The 11,617-nt window shown below is 35.2% G+C and overlaps 2 protein-coding genes and 1 long non-coding RNA gene across 3 annotated transcripts; 2 read left to right on the forward strand and 1 right to left on the reverse strand.

The window, feature by feature from the left end:
- Positions 1-3,532, forward strand: LOC108991119 (disease resistance protein RUN1-like). The gene is made up of 8 exons (XM_035690775.1): positions 1-259; positions 392-542; positions 1,058-1,109; positions 1,223-1,281; positions 1,422-2,163; positions 2,331-2,402; positions 2,521-2,613; positions 2,711-3,532. Exons 1-8 carry the CDS (start codon positions 1-3, stop codon positions 3,530-3,532), a joined length of 2,250 nt encoding a protein of 749 aa, XP_035546668.1.
- Positions 3,533-3,596: 64 nt separating this feature from the next.
- On the forward strand, positions 3,597-3,833 carry LOC118347941. Its single transcript, XR_004801133.1, has 2 exons — positions 3,597-3,652; positions 3,730-3,833. It is a non-coding gene; the product is annotated as an uncharacterized LOC118347941 (long non-coding RNA).
- A 4,676-nt stretch (positions 3,834-8,509) lies between these two features.
- Positions 8,510-11,252, reverse strand: LOC108991116 (disease resistance protein RUN1-like). The gene is made up of 6 exons (XM_035690781.1): positions 10,272-11,252; positions 9,725-10,000; positions 9,234-9,632; positions 9,105-9,137; positions 8,825-8,953; positions 8,510-8,767 (listed from the first exon to the last, which is right to left on the reverse strand). The coding sequence occupies exons 1-6, from the start codon at positions 11,223-11,225 to the stop codon at positions 8,510-8,512; spliced, it is 2,049 nt and encodes a 682-aa protein (XP_035546674.1). The 5' UTR covers positions 11,226-11,252.
- Between the last annotated feature and the right edge of the window lie 365 nt (positions 11,253-11,617).

Below are 11,617 nucleotides of genomic sequence, written 5' to 3' on the forward strand. Positions count from 1 at the left end.
ATGCGTATTGAGATCAGCATGTCTTCTTCTTCCATCGCCTTTCAATCAGGAGCTTCTTCCTCTTCTTCATCCCCTTCATCTCCTTCCATCCATCCATGGAATCATGATGTATTCTTGAGCTTTAGAGGTGAAGATATTCGCCGCAACTTTATTTCCCATCTATACCAAGCTTTGTATAAGAGAGGAATCAATACTTATATAGACAACAATCTTGAAAGAGGGGAAGAGATTTCACCTGCAGTTTTCAAAGCTATTGAAGGTTCAATGATTTCTATCATTGTACTCTCTAAAAACTATGCAGAATCTAGATGATGCTTAGACAAGCTATTGAGAATTCTTGATTGCAAGGAAACAATGAAACAAATTGTTCTACCAATTTTTTACGACGTAGATCCATCGGAAGTACGGCATCAAAAATGGATTTTTGGAGAATCCTTTGATAAACTTAGAGATAAGCTCCAGGATAACACAAAGATGCTGAAATGGAAGGTAGCTTTGGAAAGAGTAGCCGATTTGTCTAGTTTCCCATTAGCGAACTTCCGGTAAGCTTTGCCTATATGTACTTAATAATTTCTCATGTGTATGTGCATGCTATATTGAGATATTTATGAGGAAAATCGAGACAAATATTCTAGGATCTGACATCGGAGAACTGGTGAAGATAAAATACCATACAAAAGGAAAACATTTTGATATTTATGATTATTTTTGGCATTGAATAATTATGTGCAACACGTAGTCAAATTTTAGGTGTCCTTTGTGACTCTCGGATTAAATATCTATTACCACTACCACATTAGTTTCACATAACGTTTAGATATAAAGGCTCACAAATTCTCTTAAATTATAAATTTCAGATTAAGTTTGTTATGAAACAATGTTTAGATTAAGGAAGAAGCAAGACTACACTTATACATCGTAATCTACAGTTGTCACTTTGTTATGGAGAGAGAAAAAATGAAAAGCACTATATATTTTAACTTAATTATATTCATATGTCATCTATTGTGAAAAGTACTCTAACTATTTCAATTTGTCTTCTCTTTAATATTGATAGGAATGAGTCAGAATTTATCCAGGAAATCATTCAATGGGTGGACTTGAGAATGGTAAACCAAACACCTCTAAGTGTTGCCAAGTATCCAATTGGGATAGAGTCTCGTATACGACATATTTATCAGCATTTTAAGTATTGGAAATAATGATATTATATGCATTGTAGGGATATTTGGGACCGGTGGAATTGGGAAGACAACTATTTCAAAAGATATCTACAATTAGGTTTCTTCTCACTTTGAAGGAAGTTGTTTTTTGAACGACGTTAGAGAAACTTCAAAACAAGCAGGAGGTCTAATTAAGTTGCAAAACACCCTTCATTACGATATTTTAGGATCAAGTTTGGATGTTCATGATATTGACAGGGGCATCAATGTGATTAGGCATAGACTTTGCTCTAAAAAAGTATTAATAATTCTTGTTGATGTGGATGAGTTGGTCCAAATAGAAAAGTTAGCTGGAGATCGTGATTGGTTTGGCTCAAGAAGTAGAATCATCATAACGACAAGAGATCAATGTTTACTCGATAAATCTAAAGTTGATTCAAAGCACGAGGTGTTGATTTTGGATGGCAATGAAGCTATTCAACTCTTTTGCTTGCATGCTTTCGAGAAAAAAGAACCACTGAAGGATTATATGGACCTATCTAGAAAAGTAACAAAAGATGCTCAAGGTCTTCCACTAGCATTAATTGTGTTAGGTTCATATCTAAAAGGTCAAAGTATATATCAATGGAAAAATGTATTGGATAAGTATAAAAACATTCCCAACGGTAATATTCAAAAAGTGCTCTTAGTGAGTTATGAAGGTCTGGATGATACTGAGAGGGAAATATTTCTTAATATTGCGTTTTTCTTCAAAGGAGAACCTCTGGCTAATGTCATGAAAATATTTGATTGTTGTGGTTTTTTTCGGGATCATGGAATCAAGAGGCTTACAGACAAGTGTCTTATTACTATTGAAGGGAGTAATGAATATGTTCGGATGCATGACTTGCTACAAGATATGGGACGAGAAATTGTTCGACTAGAATCACCCAAAGAACCTAGCAAACATAGTAGACTGTGGTTTCACGAGAATATTCATGAAGTGTTGGAAGAAAGTACAGTAAGAGAAAAAAAAAACATCTTTGGTTTTACATTTATTTCCTTTTCCAAAATTGAAACCTAGTGGAAATTCTTTTTTTGGAGAAAAATAGTGTGTAATATTAATTGATAAGTACAGAGTACTATTTTTCATAAAATATCTTAAACAACTTCATGCACTTATTTCAGGTGCCAAACAAAATTGAAGGCATACTAGTAGATTTACCTGAAGGCGATGAGGAGATAAGCTTGCATCCAGAAGCATTTTGACATATGAAAAGACCTACAGTCTATAAATCGTAATGCAAGTTTTTCTTGTGCACCAAATTATCTCTCTGAAAAGTTAAGAGTACTGGATTGGTCTAAATATTATTCACAGTCTTTGCCACGTAATTCCCAAGGAAATAAGCTCATAGTCTTTAAGATGTGTGATAGCCTGGTCAAAGAGTTAGGGGATGGATTCAAACCCAAGGTACGTACGTATGCAATTATAATCATCATCAACAATTTTTTTAGTCTTTGAATTATGTAGTAAAGTCCGTTAAACTTTTCCTCTTTTTCTTTCACAGAATTTGACGACTATGACTTTCTTTAATTGTCAATTCTTAAAAAAGATTCCGGATCTTCCAAGCCTCTCAAGTTTGAAGGAATTGATCGTCCGATGTTGTAGAAGATTAGTTGAGGTGCATGATTCCGTTGGATCTTTGGAAAATCTTTCTAATTTGGATTTTCGTGGATGCTCTAAACTCCATATCCTTCCAAGAAGCCTCAATTTGAAAACTTTACGAAAGCTTAGTCTTAGAAGTTGCTCAAGCCTTCGTGATCTTCCAGAAATCGAGTGTAAAATGGAATCTTTAAATTATTTAAATCTAGATGGCACCGTAATAGAAGAACTACCTTTATTCTTCGGGAACCTAGTTGGACTTAAGGAATTACATCTATTGGACTGCAAAAACCTTATGCGTCTCCCAAATATTGCTTGCATTCTCTTGCAACATTTACTGGAGCTCAACATTGCTTCTTGTTCAAATCTTGTAAAGAACATGGGGAATGATGGGCTATCCCTTCTGGCTATGGAGTCTACAAATTCAAGCAATGGGAGCACTGCGTTACCAGTGCCAAATCTTCAGAGTTGTTTCCAATCAGAATCAAATTTCTTTCCAATATATACTTTATTTACCATGTTTAACTCCTCCACCAGTTTGCGTTCGTTATATCTGGGGGCAACTGAAATTGTTAGCCTTCCCACAAGCATCAAAGAATTCGTTACACTAGCTCATCTTTCCTTGCGCTATTGTAATAAACTTGAAGAAATACTAGAGCTCCCACCAAATATAAGATACGTAGATGTTGATGGATGCAAGTCACTAGAAAGATTTGGAGAAGTATAAAAAATATTGGAATTCAATGGAAGGCACATCAGATCGCTAGAAGAAATTGATTTGTCCTGTTGCGACAAAATGCATGAGAATATATGGAATGATAAAGTGCAAAATCCATTATTGTGGAAGGTATGTATGTGTGATCTCATTTTTAATAGTATGCATGGCTTAAATTAAACTGATGATGATATTTAATGTTTAACAAGGAGTCTATGAATATGATGCTACTTTGTTTCCAGAAAATCAGATTCCAAAGTGGTTCAGTCATGTTCATGAGTTTTTAAAAGATAATGATGATGGCAGACTGAGGGGAGAAGAAGAGTGGGTAATAGATATTGAGGGGCCACACTATTTGGAGGAGATAAGCGGAATTGTATTATATCTCGTAATGGTTTTTAAAAATTCTTCAAGCTGGTATAAAATTGGTGGTGATGCTAAGATAACCAGTAATAGCTCAAATCATGTATGCTGTATTAAAGAAGGGGTACAATTGTTTAATCTAGATTGGTGCCTAGAGGAAAATAAGACTCAATATGCTGTATGGGTGGGGTACTCCAATTTACAATCTTTTGAACTAAAGGTTTTGGACAATTTGCGAGTTCAATTTGATTTCCATCAGCCTTACAAAGAGACGGTGTGGTTTTATAAAAGTTGCAGAGCCAAAGTGGTATACAAGAATGAAAGGAGAGCAAATAAAAAAAGAAAAATGGATGAAGAATGTGAGTCGCCCCTGTTCCTTTGATTTTCAAGTAATATTTAATTTCCTTCTCTTTGTGTATTATAATTTTTTCCCTTTCTTTGTTAATACCAAAAAAAAAAAAAAAAACGGTGCTGGTGTTGACATTATTGCTCTGTCAAGAATACACATACTTATAGCCATTTCATAGTCGATTCTATGGTGCTTGTTTGAAGCATAACATTGTATCGCTACCAAAATAGCTTGCATATCTATGTCGTTTTTGAGACATTGCCCTGTTTTAGGCCCCATAAACTTTTGCCAAAATAGCAGCTTCATTTGGTATTCTTTTTTGCACTTAAATTGGTATTCTTTTTTCTATTCCCCCATTGTCTCAGCAACCAAACTGTGTGTGGAAAGACGCATGCGCATGAAGAGATTGAATCAAAGCAATGAATGTGTGGAATGAATGAAGTTGGGATTGTACTTTTGCCTTTTGTCTGGTAATTTTCTTTTGGGATTTTCCATGTTTTCACCATTGAGCCTTATCACCCACTATTGATGCTACAATGACACAGAGCTCCATCCAGCATTTGACTGAGAACAAGTTTGTGCAGGGCAACCCAAGTATTGAATGCCACATGTATGGTTTTGGTTTTGGTTTTGCTAAGTTTTGCACTATTTGTGTAATCTTGCAAAGGCAAGTATTACCCATAAGATTTCTTTATCATTATTTTTGCCAATGATATATATGGGCAATTTGTATAAGAAATTCTAACTACGTACATGCATTTCTTTCCAAATCATTTGTAATGTCCCGTTCTTGCAGGAATCGATGAGTTACTCCCTATAACTTAAAACTCACAGCTCATCAATATATTTATAGACTCCAAAATATAACGTCATCAGAATACTACAAAATCTCTTAATAAAATCAGCCACCTCTCAGAAATCTTCTATAAGTAATCCACTATGCTTAAATAATCATTTCACCGATGCTCCATAATCCTGATGCTTAGCTGGACTATTCAAAAATCATATGAAAAATAATTGGAGATAAGGGGTGAGTTATCAACAACTCAGTAAGTAGAGGACATATATTAGTGTGTAAACATGAGCATTTTCATAGAGTTCAGAATGCAGAAACAAAACATTTTAGTATCAATATACAAATATCAAAAATACATATTATCAGAAAATCAGAACGACTTTTCAAATATTTCATATTCAGAAAACAACTTTTCATATTCAAAGACTCCTTTGGCATAACATGACTGAACATCTTCATCTTATCACATCATATCAGAACAGAGGCTAAGTTTAACCCCGTGGTAGGGTTGTGCATTATGCGGAAAACCAAGCAGAACATAAATCACCATGAATAACAAAGTGATTGCACTCAGAACAGAAACTATTATATCCCGTGGTAGGGCTAGAGGTCACTATTATATCCCGTGACAGGGCCAGAGGTCACTATTGTATCCCGTGACAGGGCCACATATCAGAGCAAAAACAGAATCAGAATCACCATATCAGGGTCAGAATCAGAGTCAGAACAGAATCAGAAAGTCATGCCAAAGGTTTTTCAAGTGTCACATCTTATCAACACAGAGTACTGAACAGAATCAGATCGCAAAAACATAACTTATTCACAAAATTTCACATTCGCTCTGTTTTTAAAGTTCAGAAACAGAATGTCAAAAATAAACTCATGTCTACACCAGTCATGACAGAAAATAATTTTTTCTTAAACAGAATCTCATGAATAATGCAGAACAAATAACTGAGGTAGTTCAAATTTCTTTTCAAAATCAAATATGTATATTTTCCAAAAATAAACTCAGCTCATTTTATTTTAATGCAAAGTCTAGTATAGGAACCCCGCTTACCTGAACTTCTTAGCTTATTCAGAAATTCTCCACAACAGTACTGAACAATTGTCACTCATCACCTTTAAAAATTCATGTAACTCCCGTAAATTTTCAATTAACCACTTATTTCGATATTTAAACCTAAAATAATAAAAGAACCTATTTTAAATCCACAAAACCTAAAATTCTCATAATTCCTAAAATATCATCATTTTCTAAAACCATCAATATCTACTTAATTCCTCTCACTATTATACTCTAAGTCATTTCTAAATTTCATAAAAATATTATACTAAATACAAGTATGCCACAAAAATACATCTCTAGTTTAAAAAAATTCTCTTAACATAATTATAACAAAACTGATTAAAAGTTAGGTAGTAAAACTTTCATTTAATAAAAATAGACTAATTAGTTTCTTTTAAAAGAGTTCAACATAGAAATCCTACACCACTATGTACTTTAACAATATTAATACTTATAATATCTTTCAAATATTTATTCAATTGTATTTAAAACAAAACTCATACAAAGTGAATTTAACATGTAAAAATTACAACATGATCAACTTATAAATATTTCATTTAAAGCACCAGTACATTGGCTTAGTTTATAAGCCCATACCTCTGTGCCCAAAATAGACTATAACCCCTGTAAAACAAAACTCAAGCTTTCAGATTCAAAGAGCATAATATTAACTCATGTGTTCCGAAGAAGGCAAATTAGTAAAACACCTAATATTATTAGAGTAACCGAGATTCACAAACATATGTATATTTCCTTCTTAAACTACCACAAGACAAGAAAATCAAGAGATGAGCAACGACAAAGACTTACTCAAGGGAAACCGAGAGGCAACAAGCAATAACCAAACACACACTCACGGCAAGCACCAAAATCACCAAGATACGAGTGAAGCTTACGAGTTTTGTGGCAAAAACACGGCACGACAAAAGTAAAACACAACAGGGCAGCGAAGGACCAAACCTAAAAAAAAAAAAAAAGGAAAGCAATGGGAAATTAGTAAGGGAGAGTTAAGAGAAAGCACAATAATGGAGGCTCACGGACATACCTGCAAATGGAGAGAAAAGCAGATGAAAAATATATGCTAAAGAGGAAAAGATTTGCACGGCTTTACAGTGAAAAGGGAAACTGAAAATTAAAGATATGGAAATGGAAACATCACTAGCCGAAGATGGAGGAATGAATGGTGGCGTTGGCTGACTTGCAGAGGTGAAAATCCAAAAATAAGATGATGGAAGAAGAAACACTGCAGACGGTAACCCAAACGAAAAAAACAGAGGAAATAATAAAATGAACGAGAAGAGGAGAATAGCAGCCGCATGGATTGAAGGAAGGGAAATGAAACTGAAATGGAAAGGACGTGGAGAAGCACGGCCCGCAGGAGAAGAAAAGAGAAATGAAGAAGCTCTAATGCTGGACCAAACAACGCCATTTGGGGGGAGAGAAATCACTAAGCTGGGTTGCCACGGGTTGGGCTGGGGACCAAAAGGGCTAGGCCCAAAAGGAAAAAAAAAATAAAACACGCAAAAAGGCCCAATCTGAAAATAGAAGGGTCCAACAAAAGAAAAAGGCACAATAAAATAATTTAAGAGCCAAAATAAAAACACTAAAACTTAAAATTAATAAAACAAAATAATTAAAGTCCAGCAATAAAATTATTCATCAAGGCAAAAAGCAAATTTAAATGCAAATAATAATTAATATCAAGCAAGCACATCAAAATAAATTTCACAACTAAAAAAAAAATATAATATAAATGCAACCAGAAATCCGATAAATTTAAAACAAGAGAATTAATATTTAAATTAATTAAAATAATCCTTCACCAAAATAAATACGCTAAAATGCGGGGTATTACATCCTCCCCCCCTTAAAAAAAAATTTTGTCCTCGAAATTTGCTTAGCTAACTACTGCTACTTCCAATGGGTTAATCACGCTTCCGCTGCGCACTCTGTATTGAGTTGAATTCGAGCCTACACTGCTTTGTGTTGATTCCTGCCTCGTGCTGTGAAATCTGTCCTCTGAGGCGGGTTGGGGTTCATGCTCCCATTTGGTTGCTTTGGAAAATCTCTGACGAGGTGGCTATGCTTTCCACATCGAAAACATCTTCCAGTTCTCCATCTGCAATCCCCAAAGTGTACTACATTGCATGACTTGCAGGAGTCATTCCGTTGATTGTCCTGCACCTGTCTCTGGCCTAGGTTGTTCACTAACTTCATCCTCTTCCATGGTCCTTGATCCTCGTTCGAGGGAAATCCCAATGGCGTCGACCCCTTCCTCTGCTCTTGAAGTTCAACACTTCTCTTGAGGCCTCGCTCGACTATTGTGGCCTTATCTACTAATTCAGAGAAGTTCTGGATTTGAAGGACCACCACTCACTCATAAATCTGGTTATTTAGTCCCTCCTCAAATTTTCAGGTCTTCTTCTCCTCATCGGGTATTAGATATAAGGCAAAGCGTGATAGTTCAACATATCTGGCCGCATACTGGTGCACCATCATAGTACCCTGCACTAAGTCGGCAAAATCCTTGGCCCTAGCATCCCTAATTGATCTTGGAAAGAAACGGTCAAAGAAAAGCTGCTTGGAGTGGGGCCAACTAACCACTCCCCTCCCATCAGCTTCCCTGATGGTTCTCTCCGATATCCACCATCGTTTAGCCTCACCGGTCAGCTTGAAGGCAGAGTACAATACTTTCTATTTGTTAGTACAATTCAAGACACGGGGTACCTCCTCAATGTCCGGGATCCAATCCTCAGCCAAGGTCGGGTCGCCACGACCATCAAAAGTGGGAGGGTGCATCTGATTGAACTGCTCTATGGTGCATCTGTCCTCTTCATTTCTTGCTCTATGGTGCATCTGTCCTCAACTCAACAAACTGGTTCAGGCTTTTAGGAAGCCTAATAATATCACTCCCTGATAGATTTAAATGATGCAGAGTAAAGTAGCGATTGAAGCTCATCAGGATATCTGGGTCTGACAGGTGACAATTTTCAAGATCCAAACATACCAGCTTTGGAAGGTCTATTGAGTAAAAATCATCCTTCAAGATATTTGGAATAAAAACAAGTTTTGAACAGCCAGTGAGAAGAAGAAACATCAGATGTCGAAATCAAAGAATTCTAGTCGGGAGATGCACAAGATTTTTGCAGCTTCTTAGATCTAATTCTAAAAGCCTAGAGAGGTGCCCAATAGATAAAGGCAATTCTTTTATATCGGTGTTTGCTAAACTAAGAAAACCTAAATATTCCCTTTCAAACTCGATTTCAGGGAAATTTTGAAGTCTTAAGCAACCTTCAACCCAGAGGCATTTAAGATACCTAAACTTGAGGCTTGTTGGCAAACTGGTAAGCTTAGTGCAACGGGCAAATGAGAGATGCTCAAGCTTATTAAGGGATCCAACAGAAGCATGCACCTCAACTAAGTTTGTACAATTAGCAAAATCCAACCACTCTAAATTTGGAATCCAAGAAAGATCGGGGATTTTTGTCAGAAATTCAGAATGAGAGAAGTCCATTATGGTCAACTTTTGGAAATTCTGTAAAGCAAAATTGGAGATCAAGTTCACTTCAAATATGATTACAACATAATTAAAATTAAGGAAAGAAATATTTTAATTAATGGTTGTACCTGCAATCCCACTCCCAATTCCTTGAGGAGGCTACACGTTATTCTAAGATCAACCATTTTCTTTCCTTGAAAATTATATGGCAATGATTGCGATGGATATCTGTTGCAAATAAGTACTCTTAACTCGTTAGAAAGATAACTAGGAGTCTCATAGAAGCATGCATTACGATTTATGAAATATCTCAGGTTTTTCATCTTCACGAATGCCTCCGAACTCAAGCATATCAAGTCTTCTTTAGATAAATCTATCAGCATGCCTTCAATTTGGTTTGTTCCCTGCATGGTGAGACAATATAGTAAAGCATTAAATCCTCTATATAATAGTTCAGTAACTGCTAGAATTATAATATATGCACTTACAAATGCATTTCTACATGATCACCATTTACTCGAAAATAATTATAAGAAAAATCTACATTTTTCTAATTGGTTTCACTGCAACATAAATGAGTTTTGTGGACAAAGTTTTTGGATGCAAAAAATCCATATTTTCTTGTAAATTACCAAATATGCTTAAACTAAAATCATTTTTTAAAGTTATTCTTACCGTATTTTCTTCAAGTACATGGCGAATATCTTCATGATACCACAATCTACTACGTCCACCGGGCTCTTTAGGTGATTCTTCTCGAACAATTTCTCTACCCATATCTTGTAGCAAATCATGCATCTCAAATTTATTACAAGCATCAATGGCAATGAGACACTCATCCATCAGTTTTTTTATTCCAATATTTGGATTTAAACCACAACTATCCAATATTTTCACAACATAATCTACGTTCTCTCCCTTAAAGAAACATGCAATGTCAAGAAAAATATTCTTCTCACTTTCACGCAAATCATCATAGCTCATTCTAAGTATTTTTTGAATCTTCTTGTGAGGAATTCTTTTGCAATCTTTCAAAGCACTTTCCCATTCATGTATACTTCTACCACGTAGATCCAAACCAAGCACTTCCAAAGCTAAAGGAAGGCCCCCTGCATAACGTATTATACGTTTGGAAAGTTCGAAGTACTTATGATCAAGCGGTTTCTCTCTTTCAATGGCACACAAACTAAATAGCTTTAGAGCTTCATAATGGTTCAATTCCTCCACTTCATATGTTGCATCAACTTCATGATTACTCAGTAAATTTTGATCCCTTGTTGTTATAATGATTCTACTTCCTAAACCAAACCAATCACGATTTCCGGCCAAAGCTTTCAATTGTCCCCAATCATCCACATCATCAAGAATTAAAAATACTCTTTTAGATCGAAGTCTATTCTTTATCACATTGATTCCTCTGTCAATGAGGCCAATATCATGAACCAAAGGTGCTCCTAGGATATTAGAGAGAAGAGTCTCTTGTAGTTGGACCAGACCATACTCGGTCTTTGAAGTTTCTCTGATGTTTTTTAAGAAGCAACTACCTTCAAATTTAGAAGAAATCCTATTATATACTGCTTTCGCAATAGTTGTCTTTCCAATTCCACCAACTCCGAAGATCCCTACCATATGTACAATATCATTCTTTCCGATGCTTAAAAGGGAATATACATGCTGCACACTAGACACCACTCCAATTGGATGATTTGCAACCTCAAGGTACGTCTGATTTATTATTTTTGAGTTCACTAGTTGAATGATTCTATGGATAAATTCAGATTCATTCCAACCAATTCAAAAGAGAAATCATAATTATTAACATTTATACTTATTACAAAATTATTAATCATGCAAGAGCTATTATGATCATTACTCATTAGAACCAAAACAATATTATTCCACTAACACGATCCTTTTAATAGAAATAATTAATTACCATATTATAACGTCATAAGAAAAAGGCACAAAAATAAACAGATCAGATCAAAGAGATTAACAAACAATAAGAGTTTGGAGTTAAT

Source organism: Juglans regia, chromosome 1 (genome assembly GCF_001411555.2).
Source record: "Juglans regia cultivar Chandler chromosome 1, Walnut 2.0, whole genome shotgun sequence".
In the NCBI taxonomy this organism is placed as follows: Eukaryota; Viridiplantae; Streptophyta; class Magnoliopsida; order Fagales; family Juglandaceae; genus Juglans; species Juglans regia.